Here is a 21,882-nt window from a genome sequence, read left to right on the forward strand (position 1 = left end):
TCTTTATGAAGTCATCTTCATGCGTTAATGAAATTTGAATGAAAAAAAAATACAGTTTGTGTTTTTCTGTTCCTTTTTATTACAAATGTGAATAATTATTTTTTCAAATGTTACAAAAAGACAAGCCTATACTTTCAATGAATTGATAGATTACAATCAAACACAAGGGGTATCCAAAGCCTGGTCCCAGAAGCCATTAGTGGCCCGCTGCTCGATTTTTGTTGGGCTGCTACATTTTCTGTAGCCAAAATTAATTCTGGACGAAATTTGCTTTTGAAAACAAAAAACTACAATTGTATTAAAAAAAAATTCTCCAGTCTGTTTATTCCTCAAGTATATTAACTACTCAATTAGCCTAGGGCTGTTTTGTTGTTGTTTTTTTCAAATAAGTGAGGGCTTGGGCAAAATAAAAACATATTTTCCAAATCTGCTAAACTAGCTTTAGTTATGTACAATATTGATTGATTGATTGAAACTTTTATTAGTAGATTGCACAGTACAGTACATATTCCGTACAATTGACCACTAAATGGTAACACCCGAATAAGTTTTTCAACTTGTTTAAGTCGGGGTCCACGTTAATCAATTCATGGTAAATAAAGACAAACTTAACAGTATTTATATATCTAATATGATTATATATTTTGGTTCCTATTGGGAGAGACTAAATGACAACACTACAATGAGCATAAAATTTTGCCAACTTAGCAATAGAAATGATGTGTTTTTGGCAAGGCTCACATTGCCCAGCCTTGGCCTAGCATCTTGACCTTTGTTGGATTGTTGTTGTTTTTGTGTGTATTTTTTATAACCAAAAAGGTGAATGATATCAAAGTGGAATCAAGGCAGCTGCCGGTGGGAAAAGTTTGGACACCCCCATGTTTAAAAAGTTAACTTTAGTTCTTGTTTCCATTTCAGCTTGTTGTATGGAACTGTACTTTGTTTTCTAAAATCAAAAATGACCATAATTTACTTACCATAGTACAGTCGCATCATAAATATTTGTATTTCTGGGTGTAACTTTAGATACTAGGTGAGGTTGCCTAATAATAGATGACAAAGACTGATAGTTTCTACATATGATTCTAAAAAAGTAATGGCTTTGAAAAAAAAGTGAAATAAATTACAAAAAAATGTGTCACAAAAGCAGATTTAGTCGACTTCTTCCATTCTTGAGGTGTCATCATCTCCCTCCAGAACTGGCATGTCTTCTTCAGCTGGCTGAGTGAGGTCCTCCACTGCTGAGTCGTCGTCATCGATGCCTGAGAATGACAGGTGATCATTAGCGAGCCGTGCTCTTTTTCGGACTTGCATTGTACACTTTTAAGTCTTTAATGTACTTTGATGTAACTTGATAAAGAATAATTCCATCCATTTTCTATATCGCTTGTCTTCAGTAGGAGCCCGCTACAGAGCCTATCTCAGGTGACTTTTAGGGCGAGAGGCGAGGTATACAACGTGGATTGTCACCATCACAGGACACATATAGACAAACAACCATTAGCCAATTTAAAATGTCCAATTAACATAACACGTATGTTTTAAGGATGGAGGAGAAAGTAGAAGTATTTAGACAGAACACAGACATTTTTCAATATAGATTTGAACTCAGATGTATGAGCCTGATATGATAACCAAGACACCATAACACTCACCAAGGCCAAGCTTGATCATTCTGTAAATGCGGTTGGCGTGTGTCTGTGGGTCCTCCAGTGTGAATCCTGAAGACAACAGCGCCGTCTCAAACAGGAGGATGACCAGATCCTTCACCGCCTTATCGTTCTTGTCCACGTCGGCCTTCACCCTCAGGGTCTCCACAATGGGATGCGTGGGGTTGATCTCCAGATGCTTCTTGGCCGTCATGTAGCCCATTGTGGCGTTGTCTCTCAAGGCCTGGGACTTCATGATTCTTTCCATGTTGGCCGTCCAGCCGTAGGTGCTGGTGACAATGCAGCACGGCGAGGAGACGAGGCGATTGGAGACGCTGACCTGAAAATAACGAGGATGAGTGGCAGCAAGAACATGTTATCACTTACCAAATCCTGTAATATAATACCTTTTCAATCTTCTTGTCGAGGATGTCCTTCATGATCTTGCAAAGGTTTTCAAACTTGGTTTTTAACTCCTCCTGCTTCTTCTTCTCGTCCTCACCCTCCGGCAGCTCCAGGCCTTCCTTGGTGACTGACACCAAGTTCTTTCCGTCGTACTCCTTCAGCTGTTGGACACAGTACTCGTCGATGGGCTCAATCATGTAGATGACCTCCAAGCCGGCCTTGCGAAGACGCTCCACGAAGGCAGAGTTGGCCACCTGGTCCTTGGTCTCACCTGTCGCAAGAGGTGATTGGTTCAACATGCTGAAAAAAATCTAAAGCAAATATAGGAAGAGAATGGCGCTGGATACAAACCTGTGATGTAGTAGATGTGTTTCTGGTTGTCCTTCATACGTGAAACATAGTCCTTTAGCGACACCATCTCATCTCCGGAGGATGAGGTGTAGTATCTGAGCATCTCAGACAGTTTCTTCCTATTCTGGGAATCCTCATGGATGCCGAGCTACAACATACAAATGCATGTTAGCAGTGTAAAAATCAATCAAAGAGGTCTGCAAGAGTCTGGATCAGCCTACCTTAATATTCTTGGAGAACTGCTCATAGCATTTCTTGTAGTTGTCCTTGTCCTCTGAAAGCTCTGTGAAGAGTTCCAGGCACTTCTTGACCAGGTTCTTGCGGATCACCTTGAGGATCTTACTCTGCTGCAGCATCTCTCTGGAAATGTTGAGAGGCAGATCCTCAGAGTCCACCACACCTTTGATAAAATCTGAGAAGAGAGAAGACAGACAGTCATTAAGGAGCTTTCTCATGACAGCAGATGGTGACTGTTGAGTCATCTGGAGGTACTCACTGAGGTACTCTGGAATCAGCTCCTCACAGTTGTCCATGATGAAGACCCTGCGCACATACAGTTTGATGTTGTTTCTCTTCTTCTTGTTCTCAAAGAGGTCAAATGCAGCCCTTCTGGGCACAAACAGCAGCGCTCGGAACTCCAGCTGGCCCTCCACGGAGAAATGCTGCAGACAAAAAAGAGAGTTATTGAAGTACTTATGATACTGTTCCTGGTCATGCCTGATGTTTCCAAATATCTGCTGCAGGAACATACCTTGACAGCCAGGTGGTCCTCCCAGTCGTTGGTAAGACTCTTGTAGAACTCTCCATACTCTTCATTGGTGATGTCGTCAGGATTCCGTGTCCAGATGGGCTTGGTTTTGTTGAGCTCTTGTGCGTCAATGTACTTTTCCTTGACCTTCTTCTTCCTCTTGTTCTTGCTCTCCTTGGTGTCCTCGTCCTCGTCGGAGCCAACGTCCTCAATCTGAGGTTTGTCCTTGTCCTCACCGTCTTTCTTAAGCTCCTCCTCCTTGTCTTCCCCGTCAAGATCCACTTCTTTCTCCCTGGTCTTCTCCACCTTGCAGACCGAAGACAGTGTAAGGATCTTGGTTTCAGTGAAGTTGCTTAAATTTCTTGAAGTGAACTTACGTAAAGTGTGATGGGGTAGCCAATGAATTGAGAGTGCTTCTTCACAACTTCCTTGACGCGCTTCTCCTCGCAGTATTCCGTCTGGTCTTCTTTAAGGTATAAAATCACTTTGGTGCCCCTGCCGATAGGTTCTCCTGAAAGTCAACACAGATCAATACCAATGAACATTGTCAAAAACAATCAAAGAATAGTAAACCCACCGGTGTCGGGTTTGACTGTGAACGATCCCCCTGCCGCGGACTCCCACACGTACTGCTCGTCATCGTTGTGCTTGGTGATCACTGTCACCTTCTCGGCCACTAGGTAGGCCGAGTAGAAACCCACGCCAAACTGACCGATCATGGAGATGTCGGCTCCGGCCTGCAAGGCCTCCATAAAGGCCTTGGTGCCCGACTTTGCGATGGTGCCCAGGTTGTTGATCAGGTCTGCCTTTGTCATGCCAATGCCTGTGTCAGTGAGGGTGAGGGTACGGGCATGCAGGTCAGGACTGATTTCGATCTTCAGCTCCTTGCACGAGTCCAGTCTGCTGGGGTCAGTCAAGCTCTCATAGCGGATTTTGTCCAAAGCCTGGCAGACAGAATTGTGAATATTTTAACAGTGAGTCAGTGTGCGAGTGGTTACAACTCAAATAAGCGTAGCTGGTCATTTGAGTTGGTGACATTGGCATTTTGTCAACTCAATTTAGTACATACATTTCTTTACAATTATGAATTTAATTTTGAAAGAACAAAATAAATAGACCAAAAACAGATGTTCACTGCAGAGGACACTGGTTCTCGGGATGAAATGCAAACATCCTATTGTACATAGTTTGTAGGAATACTCATCCATTTTCTACCGCTTATCCCTTTCGGGGACGCGGGGGTGCTGGAGCCTATCTCAGCAATTAGCCTTAATACTTATTTTTACACTTGTATAACAGTCGATAATGCTGAATGGTGATAAAATCCACTGACGTCGGAGGAGTTGGAGATGAGCTCCCTGAGGAAGATCTCTTTGTTGGAATAGAAGGTGTTGATGATGAGGGACATCAGCTGAGCAATCTCAGCCTGGAAGGCAAAGGTCTCCATTTCCTCCTCCATAGCATGGCCGCCGGCGTTCTCAGGCATCTGCAGGATTGAAAAAGTTGCCTGCAGTTTAACTTTGTGAAATATTGTTATAATCAAGGGGCCATGAAGGCAACCACATGGGCTACGTGGGGGGTGGGTGAGCAGCTGCTGATGGTAAAGCACATGTTCAACCTGTCAATCAAATGCTCTGGCCCTTTACCATCCCCCAACGGTTACCTAACACCTAAAAGACGTTAATAGCTGAACGTCTCGTGAATTAAAACGCTGCTCCTAACTTCATGTTTGTTTATATGTTAATTGTTGGGTGTTATTATGAACATGATGTCCATTATGTCCGCTATTGCTCTCACACTCAGGGTCACAGTCCATGCCATGTGCTCATGAACATGTAAAGGGTCACCCTCCATGCCATGTGCTCATTAACATGTAACACAATTCTACCTGCTCTTCTCTCTTGGACTTTAGCGTTGTGGGGCGGTATAGCTCGGTTGGTAGAGCGGCCGTGCCAGCAACTTGAGGGTTGCAGGTTCGATCCCCGCTTCCGCCATCCTAGTCACTGCCGTTGTGTCCTTGGGCAAGACACTTTACCCACCTGCTCCCAGTGCCACCCACACTGGTTTAAATGTAACTTAGATATTGGGTTTCACAATGTAAAGCACTTTGAGTCACTTGAGAAAAAGCGCTATATAAATGTAATTCACTTCACTTCACTTCACTTCACATCAGTGCAATCGACTTAGCAGCAAATACTTGATCTCTTCCGTTAAAGAATCACCACTATCAAAAAAAGCACAACAAAACGTGATGCTCTGTTATTCCTACCTTGACTATGAAATGTGTCTTCTACAAGAAATGTTTCAATGTCTTTTTGGTGAAGAGCTCCAAGTCTTGACCTGTTCCTGGCCTCCTGTTTGGGGTACTCAAGCAAGTATGTTTGGATGCTATGTGCAGACCCCTACAACATACCGATGCCTTTTTATACTTAAGGGAGGGCGTTGTTCTGGAAGCTCCCATTCAGAAGGTTCCAGAAGATACGCTCACTACGGGAAAGGAGGGGCTCTGTGGATGTGGCTAGTGAAATGCCAGAGCCCCAACGTGGATGTGCCCTTTTAGGGCAGCCAAAGTCACAAGTGTTGCCTGTCACTCAGGCAAAAGAAGCTTCCTGATAGCTTGTCTGGACATCAATGCCCCAGACCCCCGCCTGCCAACAACACCTACCCTGCAAAGCGTCACAGCTGTGCATATGCTTTGCTATCAGTTGCGGTGACCATTGCATGCATGCACATGCAAACACACAAACGCCTAAACAGCCCTTTTGGTGCACAGTATTGGGATGAAACTATTCATCATACCTTTAAGCTAATAAAGCTGTAGTTGTTAAACACTAAAAACAATTAGTCATACTGTTATAAGAATTTTTTGTTAAAATGCATTGTTTATACCTATTAACTGGAACAAAACGTGTCGCCAGGACCTGTGTGAAGTCACCAGACTATAATTTGCACCTATAGCATAACCTATATTATTATATATATTATATATATTATATTATATTATATCTTCCTAATCAACTAAACATTAAAAGTGTTTGACATGTTGTAAAATGAAGTGAATTATATTTATTTTTCTCTTGTGACTCAAAGCACTTTACATAGTTAAACCGATATCTACATCTTCTATCTTGTATCTATCAACATCTAAGCTACATTTAAACCAGTGTGGGTGGCACTGGGAGCAGGTAGCTAAAGTGTCTCCCTTAAGGACACAACAGCAGTGAATAGGACGGCGGTAGCGGGAATCGAACCTGGAACTTTCAAGTTTCTGTCATGGCTGCTCTACCAACCAAGCCACGCCCCCCAGTTACAGTTACAATAAGATACCCCACAATTTCCAGTTTCTCTTTACAACATGTATTGAAGCATTGACATTTACAAAAACACAATAAATACATGTTTAATTCTTCAGCTAATCCGCAGCTGACCATAAAATGGCAGTGCTTGTACGACACTTGACACACCATATGTAATCCAAGTGTTTCCACATGGTAGTAGATACATTCAGGCTATGGATTATTTTCTTCCTGATAGAGGATTTTTGACTTGAGTCCTTGCAGTAGGTATTCAACAGACGAGAACCCCTGTCACACGCCTCCTCCCTATTGCTTGTATTCCGACAAGTGATTTTGTTCCAAAAGTGAAACAAAACAAGCTAAAATGGGTATTATACAGCAAGCAGCACACACACTAAGTACACAAAGGGGCCTATATATTTCTGCAAAAAGCAGATATGAGCAAAAAATCCAACTATGCAATGGAATAGATCTCTATACTTTATTTTGAAAAGTTTTGTTGAGTGATAAAGGATTATTCGTCGGTGGAGTTCCCAAACAAATCGAACCATCGTGTGCTCCAGACATCATTCTACACAACAAAACAGATAACAACTTGGAAAAGCATGGAGGTCTACAACTTCTTTGTGTGTGGCTGGGTCAAGGACATTGGTATCAAGACTCAGTTAATGTTGTATTTCATGATTTAACTTTTTGAGGCCACCACAGTGTATCAGTGACGTGCAGTCACTAGAGGCAGGTGAGGCAGGGCCTCACCTGCCATCATGGAAAGAAAAAAAAAAGGAAAATGAAAAAATGTTTATTAAATTGTTATATGTATCCAGTGATTATACTATAAAGTTATTTTCCATTTAACTTCACCAGTTCTAGATTATTTTTATTTAAAATCGCTGAATTTTCACATTTGCCGTTCAAATACTGAGAAGAGACGGTGCGGTGAAGAGCAGCCAGTTGAGGCACGTCACTGCGTTGTGCCTCACCATGGATTGCGGACTCGGCTAACTGCTGGCTTGCTGTGCAGTGAGACCGTATTGCTATATGAACTATAGTATACATTTCCATAGTTTAGTTAGCTGAGGTATATAATGTACAGTGTATTTTGTCAACAACTGTATGTGTGTAACGTATTTCTTGTGCTGAGCGATCATAAAACGGCTACAAAAGACGCACTGGCTGAGGCTCGCAGTAATCCCGCCTCCTGCACCTCCGCCGTAGAATGCACCCCCTGACGGGAGTGTTATATCAACTAAAGCCCACACTTAAACTTTCCACGTGCAAGATTGAATCTATTTAAAAAAGTTATTTCATAAGAAGCCAAAAAGTGCAAAAACAATAATGTTCGTGTTGGAGGAGTTGTGAATGACTGCAGGGCCACAACATAAGGTACACCTGCAGACTGCAGGTGTACCTAATTCACAACTCCTCCAACACGAACATTATTGTTTTTGCACTTTTTGGCTTCTTATTAAATAACTTTTGTAACCTATTTTTATGGGCTTTCCTCTTTGTGATGTTAAGTTCCTGTTATGCACTGTTATACAGTATATGCCTTGAGCTCTTATTTTGAAGGCGCTAAGAGCGGAAGTGATGACACGTTGGAGTTGAGCGGAGGTTTTTGAAAGAAGGTAAATAAAGTGGTCCTCGTGTAAACTGGAGCCTCCGTGTTTGTTATTTTGTAGTTTCATACAGTATAGGCGACATTTACAAACCCTCGGTTACACTTTTTTAAATAGATTCAATCTTGCACGTGGAAAGTTTAAGTGAGGGCTTTAGTTGATATAACACTCCCGTCAGGGGGTGCATTCTTCCAGCACAACAGTGGCGCATGGACTTCATTTATAAGTAAAGGTAAGACCATAATAAAATGTGCTTTTTTGTGTGCTACAGTTTGTATGTGTAAAGTTAAAGTTAAGTTAAAGTACCAATGATTGTCACACACACACTAGGTGTAATGAAATATGTCCTCTGCATTTGACCCATCCCCATGTTCACCCCCTGGGAGGTGAGGGGAGCAATGGGCAGCAGCGGCGCCGCGCGCGGGAATCATTTTTGGTGATTTAACCCCCAATTCCAACCCTTGATGCTGAGTGCCAAGCAGGGAAGAATGCTGGTATATGAGCTTTTAAACATAACCCGTTAACTGCTGCCAATCAAATGGTGAATAAGATACTCTTTAGGGTTCATATGTTTGTAAATCTGACTGTGATGAAGTCAGTGCCTCACCAGCCATGAACCTCACCGCACGTCACTGCAGTGTATATGGGTGTTTTTTTGTTGTTGTTTTACTTTTGTAGCAGTATGTAGAAATGGCACTGCTGGAGTGGCAGCTAGTGCATCAACTCTGCTCTGATGTCCTTTGTGGCGCCGGAAGTTGGCAGACCAGTCAGCGATCCTGCTCTGTCTCTCTGTAATCCCTCTTGAATGGGATTGTGTTGAAAATCTTCATTTCCCCTCTGATTCTGATTGCGTCTACTGCCATGTTTGTTGCCTGCCTTTGCTGTTGCACGCGCCGTTTACAAGTATATGTGTGTTTTCCCCCGTCTTTTTCCAAAATATAACTATAGATGTCAACATTGTGTATGTGCTGAAAGCTTAGTTTATGATCGTTGCCTTTTGTAAAAGCTTAACTCTTTTAGGTTTTGCTCACATTTGCTTTCTTTTATTTAGTCTTGCAGAGTTGGTGCTTTATGGAACACTCGTAACAAAAATGTGTCTTAAGAAACACAAATAATATCAAGAGAAACATTTAATGGGAAAAACTAAACGTTGAAAGTACACCAAACAAACCTTTAACGGAGCGGTCACTGCAAACTTGTGCATTGTACGGCTTTGATCCCTGGAGCGCGTAATATTTTTGTCGTCGTCTTTCATAAAATATTGCACTCTTCCGCCATTCTTGATTACCTCTTGAGGAAGTCTGAAGAAACGTTTATCCTTTTTGCGACTTAAAAGGTTCGTGCAGCCAAAAACAACGCAATATCAGGGCATTTTTCTTCGAGATAGGCTAAATCAGTGGTTCTCAAATGGGGGTACGCGTACCCCTGGGGGTACTTAGGTATGCCAAGGGGTACGTGAGATTTTTTTTAAATATTCTAAAAATAGAAACAATTCAAAAATCCTTTATAAATATATTTATTGAATAATACTTCAACAAAATATGAATGCAAGTTCATAAACTGAACATCAAACCAAGTAGGCTATTCCATTCATTACCATAAACCCAAAGTTTCCCCCATGCCATGATGGTTTGACCCTCACTAAAATGTCTGTCAAAAAGAACTGTGAAAAGAAATGCAACAATGCAATATTCAGTGTTGACAGCTATCTTTTTTGTGGACATGTTCCATAAATATTGATGTCAAAGATTTCTTTTTTTGTGAAGAAATGTTTACAATTAAGTTCATGAATCCAGATGGATCTCTATTACAATCCCCAAAGAGGGCACTTTAAGTTGATGATTACTTCTATTTGTAGAAATCTTTATTTATAATTGAATCACTTGTTTATTTTTCAACAAGTTTTTAGTTATTTGTATATCTTTTTTTCCAAATAGTTCAAGAAAGACCACTATGAGCAATATTTTGCACTGTTATGCAATTTAATAAATCAGAAACTGATGACATATAGTGCTTTTACTTCTGCATCTCTTTTTTTCAACCAAAAATGCTTTGCTCTGATTAGGGGGTACTTGAATTAAAAAAATGTTCACGGGGGTACATCACTGAAAAAAGGTTGAGAACCACTGGGCTAAATGGCGCCTATGTACCCATTGAGAACAGACGCTGGTTCGACTACCACGCATATTCAATGAGCCGGACGTGACGTCATTTTGAATCCAAGCAATACGCAGATCGTGCTCGTATACCGTACGATCTGGGCCCCATTTTGTGTGAAGAAGCGAATGTCAATGAATGAATGAAAGGGCTCTTCATATGAAATGTTACAACAACCATTCATAGCCGCTTCTTGCTCAGTCACTGATAAGGATATAACAATATAAATCCCAATTCCTCCCGTGGCGCACAGTATTAGTGCTGGTCATGAGTTTAATCCCAGTCTGAGTTGAGATTGGAAGATTTATATATTTCAGTTGTAATTGTGAAAATTTGAATTTTGCACAACAAATAATTATTTAACAATTGTATTCCTATTAAATTGTTTTAGTACAAAACATGCATCAAATTAAATTCAAATTAGAATTTAAAAATATATAAAACTAGTTTCACATGAATAAAAAAGTTTTAAAAAATTGTAAAAATTTGCCAAGTGCCCCAATTTCGCCTGGGCCGGACCTGACCTGTCATAAAGAAGAGCTTTGACTTGCATTTTGGGCAGTGGGTTCTCAAGAACAGCAGTGTCGGTGTCATCCTGTCACGAAAAGGATCTTAGACTTTGACTAGTGTTTTTGCACTTTTGTCTTTAGCATTTATAAATGGATGGAATCTATACCACAGGTTTCGTCACTTGCGCAAGGTGTATTCTCCTCCTTTCGTCTGACGTGCCTTCTGTCCCTCAAATCCGCATGTTCACTGGGTTCCGCACATGCGTAGTCCGCCGCATCCGGGTCCGCGGACAAGGATGAACGGCGACTTCCAAGATGGCGGCGGAGGGAGGAGGGAAGGAGACCAACGACATTAAAACTCAGTTCACCACACGGGAAGGGGTCTACAAACTCCTCACGCACTCCGAGTACAGCCGCCCGAACCGGGTGCCTTTCAACTCGCAGGGTTCCAACCCCGTCAAGGTCTCCTTCGTCAACGTGAACGACCAGTCGGGCAACGGCGACAGGGTCTGCTTCAATGTGGGCCGGGAGCTCTATTTTTATATCTACAAAGGTGTGAGAAAGGTAAACACCAGCTAATTTGTAGTTTTTAGCAAATCTCTGACTGTCAACTCCTCTCAACGTCTGTCATTAAAGTGCGCAGATTGTCCTCTAAAGGCCGCGTAGCATTATTGAGCAAGTTGCTTAGCATCGCTAGCTAACGTCGCCATAGTTGTTTTTGTTGTTTCAGGCGAGCTCGTCTCTGCGGACTAAATGCCATCGTTGTTTCTTTATGTCAGACATGATGCGTGTAAACTATTTACGTCAAGTCCAATGTGGCGGTGTTAGATTAGCAGTTCAAATGGAAGTGTTTGTCCACAATGTATGTGATGTCACGTGATGTACTGTTTACAAAACAACTGCTTGGGTGATGCAAGTCTAGTCAACGAAGAGAACTTATTCATGATTGATGTTGATTGTGTGGAATCGATTGTTGATCAATTGCTGAGACCAACGCACAGTCTGGCAGGGGAGCACGAATATGCTTTGTTGAAGCATTGAAACAGGAGGTCAGAATATTCAACGAGATGCTCTATCACTTTTCCAGTGTTAGGGTACCTGCTTGGCTCTGCATGTTTCTACTTGTTATTATGAAGTGGCCCGACTACATGTTACTTAATTTTGTACCAGGAAAAGCATGTATGTACTATTTCAAGTACGACGGGGCTCCCCGGCGTTGATGAAAACGGTTGTTAAAAGTGGTAGGGGCTAATTAGTAGAATAAATAATAAGCTGATTTTGAAAGGATTTAATGTAAAGTGTCAATAGCAAGTAGACTGTTGTAGCATGTATGGCCTGTGAAAAGAGCAGAGTGGTCATGTCAAATTGAGGATCACTGTAAATATATTGCTTGGAATAATTTACTAGAGATTGACCACTGTGGGTTTTTTTCAGGGATAATACCGATTATTAGTCAAGGAGGCCGATGGCCGATATTCATTTCCAGTAAAATTTTGTTAAACATGAATAGCATACGTCATTAAACAGCTTTAAGTTGCTTTTTTACCATTATTTTTAGGAAATGTTAGACCAGTAGCAACATAATGTCATATGTGATGCTAATGTAGTGGTTAATTCAGCATAAAAAATCGGGGTTTCACAAACACCTTTATTACATGTGTCTTAAGAGGAGCATTAACATTTGCCTTTCAAAATATGGCAAATATCCTGAAAATTTGTAAAACTATGGATTTTTCTACATCACAATAACTTGCAAGCTTATCGATTTTAAAGCAGTTTATGGATTGTAATACATAGTAAGGCTTCCTCATGGGGAACTCTGAAATATTGGCTGGTTAGTAGGTTGACGTTTATTTCGAACATGTATACAGTTTCAATATGATACATCACACATTTTAATTTCTCTTTACAACATGTCTGAAAAGGAGTAGGAAGAAGCAAAGCTTATTTAATCCTACCCCTTCTCCACTCCATATTAATTACTAACAAATGTAAACGTCCATTTCTCAATTTATAACACACATTGAGAAATGATTGATGTGAAATATGTGATTTCTAAATATGGCAAACCTTTGAATACAACAAATTCTTGGATCCTTTTATGTAGCTCATAGGTAAGACATTTTTCAAGCTGGCTGACAATTTCTTCCTCAATGTAACAGAAATGAGCTGCTGGCTGCTCTTCGTTACGTATTATATAAATCTTTTGTTTGTCAATCTACACAAGAGTTTATTTTTGGCAGAGATATATTTTCGGTCATCTTCATGTCTTGTTGCGATTTGATTAAATCACGGCACATGAAAACTCGCTGTGCTCTTTGATGAGCCCATGCATGTTGCAAGTGTTGTGAATAGAGGCTTGTCGTGAGCTGTCCCAGTAGCAAAAACCCAAAACAGGTGAAAGAAAGAAGGAATTCCAGGAAGGAAGGGCAAAAACTGGGATTCCTGGCCAAAAATTAGTTCTGTTGAAGAAGAGACATGCTGTTGGCGAGCAGTACTCAAAGGAGAAAAAGAGAGGGTGTGTGCGGGGGAATGGGGGTGTCCCGTCTTGAACACAGCAGCGCAGTTAGCAGAGGGGAGCACTGTTTTTTACTAACTTAGTCTTTACTTATCACACATTTTTAAATACTAAATACTAGAGATGTATATCGTTATGAGTCTATTGATACTGATACCATCATTGATATTCCTTATCGATAACGGTATTCATCAGTACTCTTAACGGTACTATATGACGTAATAGGTGTAAATAAAAATGTGGGAAAAAAATGTTATTACCATTTTTTTATTAACACAATAGGTTATACATCCCTAGAACATCATGTAACATTTCAGTCTTTTACTAACATCTGTTTTTAAGTCTAATACAAGTCAACTATGTTTGCTGTTGTTTTGTCATAATCTTTAAAAGACCACACAGACCCATCACTGAGTCTATTCATTAAAATTACACTCAGTTGAAAATACTATTAATTTATGGAATTAATTTGCAGAAAACAGACCTTTTACATTATGTATCATATATATATTCAAATATACGTTGGCTACGGAGAGTATTCAGACAGCTTTAAATGTTTCACTCTTTAATTCCAGGCATTTGCTAAAATTCAAAAAGTTCATTGTATTTCTAACTCAGCACCTTATCTTGACAGAAAAAACAGAAATGTAGTATTTTTGGCAAATTTATTAAGAATAAAAAAACTCAAAAATTACATGTACATAAGTATTCAGACCCTTGGTTCAACACTTTGTTGATGCACCTTTGGCAGGAATTACAGCCTCAAGGTTTTTGTATACAATGCCACAAGCTTGGCACACCTATTTTATGGGCAGTTTTGCCCATTTCTCTTTGCAGCACCTCTCAATCTCCATCACATTGGATGGTAAGAGTTGGTTTTCATCCAGGATGTCTTTGTACATTGCTGCATTCATTTTAGTCTAGTTAGGGAGGTGACCAAGAACCCGATGGTCACTCTGTCAGAGCTACGGCATTCCTCTGTGGAGAGAGGACAACCATCTCTGCAGCAAACCACCAATCAGGCCTGTATGGTAGAGTGGCCAGACGGAAATAATTTCTTAGTAAAAGATAGATAGATATTAAAAAAGATGTATATGAAGGTTCTCATTCATCCAGATCATTGTCATCTCAGGGCATTTAATTAATCACAACTGGACTGCTTGTTTTTTTTCTTGGATGACGTTTTGCTGTTCATCCAAGTAGGCTTTATCAGTTAGTGCTCATAGACTTAGATTGGTCGGATCTACTCCAGCAGCTGGTGCCAAATCCCCAAATATTATACTCCAAAAACCAGGAGGGTGTGCCTGGGCAAGGATGGTTTCACCCTATCGTAGTGAGAAAAACAATTGTTTTAATGCAAATGAGCAATCCTAACTGTCAAAATCACCAAAAATGATTCCCGGGCGCGGCCACCGCTGCTGCCCACTGCTCCCCTCACCTCCCAGGGGGTGATCAAGGGTGATGGGTTAAATGCAGAGAATAATTTCGCCACACCTAGTGTGTGTGTGACAATCATTGGTACTTTAACTTTAACTTTAAAGCCAACAGCAGTCAATGAAGTGTAAATTTCCCTCTTTAGCATTGAGGTGTGGCAGAACGATCGCTCTGGATTGACTACTGGCAGTCCAAAATAGTCGGAATCCCCAGTGTAGCATTCCATTCAGTTGTAAACAGAAGGCATAAATGGTATTCTGGTCAATTTCTGTGACCAAAATGATTCTAACTCCTATTATTTGTTGGAGGCTAAATTGCAGAGGAATGGTTGAAAGGACAATGTTGTATTGGGGAGACAGGTGGTGTCGCAGACCACCTCCTCTGTTTAGGGATGGTTTTTCAACCTTGACAAAGATGGCTTCCCTCACCCCTTTCCTACCATCCGCCCTCCCTGTCCAGAATCTGTACATGTTTGTTCTTAAAGGATTGTTGTTTTTCCCTGAGGTGCAGGTAGACAGTTGATTCTTGGCCTGAAGAGTTTTCCCGTCTGTGCTGCTTCTTAGTAAAAAGTTTGCCAAAATTCACCTGAAAGACTCTCAAACCACAAGAAACAAAATTCTCTGATCTGATGAGACTTAAGAAGCTTGAACTCCTTGGTGTGAATGCCAGGCATCTTGTTTGGAGGAAACCAGCTCATCACCAGGCCAATACCTTCCCGACAGTGAGCATAGTGATGGCAGCATCATGCTGTGGGGTTGTTTTTCAGCAGCAAAAACTGGGAGACTAGTCAGGCTAGAGAGAAAGATAAATGCAGCAATACAGACAAATCCTGGATGAAAACCAACGCTTCCCATCTAATCTGATGGAGTTTGAGAGGTGCTGCAAAGAGGAATGACCGAAACAGCTCAAAGATTGGTGTGCCAAGCTTGTGGCATCGTATTAAAAAAGACTTGAGGCTGTAATTTCTGCCAAAGGTGCATCAACAATGTATATGTACATGAGATTTTGGGGTTTTTCATTTTTATAAATTTGCTAAAATTTCTACATCAGTGTTTTTCTGTCAAGATGGGGTGCTGAGTGTACATTAATGAAAAATAAAATTAACTTCTTTGATTTTAGCAAATAGCTGCAATGAAACCAAGAGTAAAACATTCAAAGGTGTCTGAAGACTTTCTGTACCCACTGTATAAAATCAATACAGTCAATTAGCATGTTAGGTGGGTCTGTAGTGATGTCAGACATCGACTAGAGACCTGTCAGCTCTTGCCATCCTGCTTCAAATCTACTTCATGGATTATTGTGTTACTTCTATGTTTCACATTTTTGAGTGGATTAATATTGACCTGTGGATTACTAGATGGCTACGAGGACGGTTGACGAAGTGCGGTAGCGGCGGTCGTGTGTTAAGTGGAGTTCGCTTTAAACTAAAAACAACTCCTAACGTGCGTCACTTTGACTGTGGGACTTTTGTGGAAATATTGTTGTGACAAACCTGTGTGTGGTGCTGCTTCCCTATTTGTGATTATTCCAAACTGATTTGTTATGTGTAGCAATTATGATGGTCAGTTGGATTTAAAAAAAAAACCTACAGCAGTATCCTTAGTCCAGAATCTTCACGGTCAAGAAGGACCGACCCAATTAGGAATCCATCCATCTTCTTCCGCTTATCCGAGGTCGGGTCGCAGGGGCAGCAGCCTAAGCAGGGTAGCCCAGACTTCCCTCTTCCCAGCCACTTCGTCCAGCTCTTCCCGGGGAATTCCGAGGCGTTCCCAGGACAGCCGGCAGACATAGTCTTCCCAACGTGTCCCGGGTCTTCCCTGTGGCCTCCTACCGGTCGGACTTGCCCTAAACACCTCCCTCAGGAGGCGTTCGGGTGGCATCCTGACCAGATGCACGAACCACCTCATCTGGCTCCTCTCGATGTAGAGGAGCAGTCGGTACCAAAAAATACCTGTACTCGGTAGGAACCGGTACTTAATATACATCCCTACTAAATACTGGTATTATATGTGTATATATTGTAACTGCTGGTGTATTTCTGTTGTAGCTGTTAAAAATATAAAATATTAAAAAAATATCGGACGATACCAATAAAAGGAAACTGATATCGATATATGTAAAAATGCCAAATATCCAAATGGATAAATCTCTACAATGTATTTAGCCATTTGGTAAAGTTGAATATTAAGGTATGGCAAAGCCAAAACAAGAACAATTTTGAAGTAGAAGTCTGCCCCTCGGTCCTTTCTGTACATTAGTTCTAACTGAAAGAACCCTTGTTTGGACAAGGTCTGCAGGGAATGTTTAGTTTGTCAGCAGTCTTTATAACGTCTTGTATCCTGTCTGTCTGGTTTGGTGACATTGCTGGGAAAATAACTCTTTGTCTTCCCCTTTCATCCGTTTTATTTGTTGTTTTCAGGCCGCCGACCTCAGCAAGCCCATAGACAAGAGGATATACAAAGGAACGCAGCCCACCTGTCATGACTTCAACCCCCTAACAGCCACCGCTGAGAGTGTGTCCCTACTAGTTGGCTTCTCGGCAGGCCAGGTGCAGCTCATAGATCCCATCAAGAAGGAGACTAGCAAGCTCTTTAACGAAGAGGTGGGTGCTCGGGTAGCCTACTTGGCGCAGTAAGAATAAAATGGAATTCTGTGCTGAAGTCAGCTGTTTTTTTTTCTCCCTGTCAGAGACTCATCGACAAGTCACGAGTGACGTGCGTACGATGGGTTCCTGGTTCAGAAAGCCTCTTCTTGGTGGCTCACTCGAGTGGCTCCATGTACTTGTACAATGTGGAGAACACATGTGGGGCAGCAGCGCCGCATTACCAGCTCCTCAAGCAGGGGGAAAACTACGCCGTGCACACATGCAAGAGCAAATCGGGCCGCAACCCCTTACTGCGTTGGACGGTGGGGGACGGGGCGCTCAATGAGTTCGCCTTTTCCCCAGACGGAAAGTTCCTGGCCTGCGCAAGCCAAGATGGCTATTTGCGGGTGTTTGGTTTTGATGCCGCTGAGCTGCACGGCACCATGAAGAGCTACTTCGGAGGCTTGCTGTGCGTGTGCTGGAGCCCCGACGGGCGTTACATCGTCGCGGGCGGGGAGGACGACCTGGTGTCGGTGTGGTCGTTCTCGGACTGCAGGGTGATCGCACGGGGACACGGCCACAAGTCGTGGGTGAGCGTGGTGGCCTTTGACCACTGCACCACCAGCACGGAGGACGGCGACCCTCCTGCCGAGTTTAGCGGCAGCGACGAGGACTTTAACGAGCAGATTCATATTAGGGACAGAGCCAACAGCGCCAATTCTAGACTTTCCAAGAGGAACTCTACAGACAGTCGGCCTGTTAGCGTGACCTACAGATTTGGGTCAGTGGGCCAGGACACGCAGCTGTGTCTGTGGGACCTTACTGAGGACATCCTGTTTCCTCATCTCCCGCTGTCTCGCACCAGGACTCACACTAATGTGATGAGTGCCACGAGCCCTCCAGCTACTGGACACAACTCAACAAGCACGATATCCACTGCCACCACTAATCCCAGTGGCGCTAATGGCAAAGACACTGTTAGCAACAGCAGCACAGGCGGCAACACGCCAAACTCCCTCCCAGGCACGCTGCCTCGCTCCAACAGCCTGCCACAATCCCCCAACCCAGCAGGGGGCGGCAGCACGCCCAACAGCCATGCTGGCAGCAACAGCAGCAGCGGCAGCAACAATAACAGCGCGAAGGGCGGCAGCATCATCGACACCGCTCTGATCGGCGCCGGGAAGTTCGCCACGCTGTCAATACACGAGTCGCGTAAGGAGCGCCCGGAGAAGGATCACAAGCGCGTGCACAGCGTCGGCCACGTTGGCAGCAAGAGCAGCGACAAGCTTAACCAGCTGAGCGTGTCGCGGGGGGCCAAGAACGACACAGCCAAGACGCTGGGCACCACTCTGTGCCCGCGCATGGAGGAGGTACCGCTGCTGGAGCCGCTGGTGTGCAAGAAGATTTCCCACGAGAGACTCACTGTGTTGATATTCCTGGAGGACTGTCTGGTCACAGCCTGTCAGGAGGGCTTTGTGTGCACGTGGGCCAGGCCTGGGAAAGTGGTGAGTTACACGCCTCATTAATAAAAATATTATTTTTGTGATTATTTATACTTACTGTACATTACAGTCTGAACAACATATATTTATCCACACTAAAATGAAATAAGCGGCCCCCCCAGTGTACGGGAGGCACACTGCGTATGACCAATAGTCGCATTAGAGAAAATGCATGGGACACTGGGACTTCACATGTAGGTGTGAAAATACAAAAAAGATTTGAGAAATCAGACTAATTTAGTGCATGAAAATGTGAGTGAAACAGTAGTGCAGAACATTCACAGAGAGTTGCCCTTTTTTCTAGTGCACATTACCTACTATAACTCTATTGAAGCTTTTGTGCTGGCACAAACAGCGTTCAAAGTACAACTGCTGACACACTTGGAACCCCAAGTAGGAGGAACATTTCTTCTTTGCTAATGGAAAAGGCTTACCAGAGAGTGCCAAGTAGGTACCGTGCAGCAGAAAAGAGATCTAAGGTTCATCACTGGCAGCTACTCCCAAGATACTATTTCAATTTCATCCTGTCTTCCCAGTGTTGTGAGCTGATATCATACGACCGCTGCTCTGAAGTGGTATCACTGTGACCTAGTTGCATCCCTGACTGACCAAATACTACCAATAATACTCAAAGTACATCATTTTACCTGAGTTTGTGAAGCTAATAATAATGACACTTTTAAAATTGACAAAATTTGAAATGTATTACCCAAAAAAATTAATAGTGGTGTACTGTAATGCCTTGGTAGTTGTACATCCTGACAATTTTTGTAGAATTTGGTTTTGCAACATTTTCGCCGTGGCCTAGTTTATCATACGACCAAACATTGCATGTTAAATGCAGATTAGGCGCTCTTAAGGAAGTGCTCTTAAAATCTCAATAATTGAATGACAGAACGCCTAATATGAAATGTTACCACAAACATATTTCTAGTCCCTTCCTGCATTCGTCTCTGGTAAGAACAGAAATGCAAATTTCCTTAAACATTCTCTGTCCCCCGTAGCACACAGTATTAGTGTTTGTCTTGTAAGGCAGTGGTGCTGAGTTTTATCCTGGGTCAGAGTTGTGCCAGTAAGTTTTGCTAATTTGTATTTCAATTAAAAATATGTTATTTACCACTAAAACATTTTAATAAAAAAATGTATTTCCCATGAATTAGTTTTAGTACAAAATGCATCAAATTAAATTGAAGTTTGATTAAAAAGGTTTAAAAAAAAATTCAATGGCGGGAATTAAAATACGATTCTGCTTCAGACCTAATTTGACCCTTCATGTGTGTAACTAGTGAGTGTGCACGCGTACCGTTCCGCGGAATGGAGTGCCCAACAAATAATTCCTCTCGCGTGTCTATAGAATGGGGCTAAAGAAAGTTGTGAGTGCTAGTACTTTGATATAGAAGACAGAAACCACGATTAAATTTAAAAAAAAAAGTTTTTGCATATACAACTGTTTTTTCAATAAAATGTTTTGTTTTCATATTTTTGAGTATCTCGAACGGATGAATTGGATTTATAAAAACATTTTACAGTAAAAAAAAATGTTTTGAACGATTCAGACCTTTCATAACGAATTCCTACGAAAAACTGAGGTACAGATCCATTTGTTTCACGACACTTGTCATTCGGGCCTTGAGAACTTTTCTTCCTGCTTTTTTTCTCACATCTGACTTGTTTGTTGATCGTGTCTTCTGTGTCCGTGCAGGGCTTGCTGACATCACAGAACAACCCCACCAACTCACCCAGTGGAACGGTCGTATAGCCCCGCCCCCTTCAGCCCCTCTGCACCACGTCCGCCAGGGAGTCGCCGCTTCATAGGAACTTGACGCCTTTCGTGTGCTGTGAAAAGGGTGCTATCTTCCAAGTAGTAGTGCTTTAAAATGGTAGATGAAAGGGTTGCCATGGTTATTCTGCCGCTAGTTTTGTACAGCCTTCTTCTGTGGTTCAGCGTTGGTCGCTCAAAGGTGTTTTCAAGCCGCTGCATATTCTCTCAGACTTGAGTTCATTCTTCCTTCAAATCACACAAAGTGTATTTGCACAATTCTTTCTTCCTCTTAATTCCTGGCTGAAGAACACAAGCAGATTAGGAAGCACTTGGCTCATCGGCGCCCCCTGTCTCCACGCTGGATGCTGCAATCATGTTTTTCTTTTATTATTTAGAAAAATAACATTTGCACTTAATAGTTTAAAGAGAACGGATGTACTTTTTGTGGAGTGTTCAAAGAAATATAAATAGAATTATTAAAAACCTTTGTACCGTTTATTTTAATATTGTTTTCAGACGACACAGGCTCTGTATTATATGTAAATATTGTACTTCAATGATTTATGGAGATGATCAATAGTTTAAAAGAGCCTCTTTTGAGAGAATAGAGCTATTTCTAATACAGAAAATCTATACCTAATCTTAAAATTTTCAATATGCAGATTTTTTTGAACTTTTGTTGTATATAAAGAGAATTCAGGTGTATTTTTATTAATGCAACATTTGTTATATAGGAGATCATTTTATCTAACTGGTAGGGCTGAATATTCGCCTGCCTGGAAGGAAGGCAGGACACTTTCAGCCATAACTGAGCTCAGGTAAAACGCAGGAACACACGCCGACCAAAGTGTGAATTGATGAGGCGCGTTATAATTGTTAAAAACACTTATAAAATCATGCTCTCGCTGGATGTTGCTTTTGGATGCGTGAGGGTGTTTCCCTACCGCCTGCACTGTGGGGAGATTTGAACGGTGGCCGCCTTTTCCTCCATTAAAACTGTTTGCAAGACTACGACCATGACTCTTAGTTTTTATTATGACCGATTGCTTTTTTTTAAAAGGATGACTTAAAAGCGTCTTTCCAATTTAATGGGATGAGATGAGCCCCTAAAGGGCAATGCAGTTCAAACATATATATCAGTACAGGTGCTTAAAAACCTTGAAAATGCTTGGATTTGAATGTTGTATTCAAGGTTTGAAAAATTCTTGAATTTTGGGTGAAGTGCTTGTAAAATGCTTGTAAATGTTCATCATATATCTCGGCAGTCCGACTCAATAGGCTAATTATAATATGGGGGGAAAATAGCATAAGTTTCCTTAAAAATTAAAGCTTCATGCTTGATCTGTTGGCT

At 41.9% G+C, this 21,882-nt stretch overlaps 2 protein-coding genes across 2 annotated transcripts; one reads left to right on the forward strand and one right to left on the reverse strand.

Moving 5' to 3' along the window:
* Nucleotides 1–39: 39 nt before the first annotated feature.
* Nucleotides 40–5,538, reverse strand: hsp90aa1.1 (heat shock protein 90, alpha (cytosolic), class A member 1, tandem duplicate 1). Its single transcript, XM_061929600.1, has 11 exons — nucleotides 5,423–5,538; nucleotides 4,487–4,639; nucleotides 3,731–4,097; nucleotides 3,531–3,664; nucleotides 3,157–3,459; nucleotides 2,902–3,067; nucleotides 2,627–2,817; nucleotides 2,406–2,553; nucleotides 2,057–2,325; nucleotides 1,656–1,989; nucleotides 40–1,262 (listed from the first exon to the last, which is right to left on the reverse strand). The coding sequence occupies exons 2-11, from the start codon at nucleotides 4,637–4,639 to the stop codon at nucleotides 1,153–1,155; spliced, it is 2,175 nt and encodes a 724-aa protein (XP_061785584.1). The 5' UTR covers nucleotides 5,423–5,538; the 3' UTR covers nucleotides 40–1,152.
* A 5,457-nt stretch (nucleotides 5,539–10,995) lies between these two features.
* LOC133576408 (WD repeat-containing protein 20-like) lies at nucleotides 10,996–21,542 on the forward strand. The gene is made up of 4 exons (XM_061929603.1): nucleotides 10,996–11,295; nucleotides 17,103–17,285; nucleotides 17,372–18,772; nucleotides 20,472–21,542. The coding sequence occupies exons 1-4, from the start codon at nucleotides 11,047–11,049 to the stop codon at nucleotides 20,526–20,528; spliced, it is 1,890 nt and encodes a 629-aa protein (XP_061785587.1). The 5' UTR covers nucleotides 10,996–11,046; the 3' UTR covers nucleotides 20,529–21,542.
* Nucleotides 21,543–21,882: the final 340 nt, after the last annotated feature.

The sequence above is a fragment of the Nerophis lumbriciformis genome, linkage group LG34, assembly GCF_033978685.3.
Source record: "Nerophis lumbriciformis linkage group LG34, RoL_Nlum_v2.1, whole genome shotgun sequence".
Taxonomy (NCBI): domain Eukaryota; kingdom Metazoa; phylum Chordata; class Actinopteri; order Syngnathiformes; family Syngnathidae; genus Nerophis; species Nerophis lumbriciformis.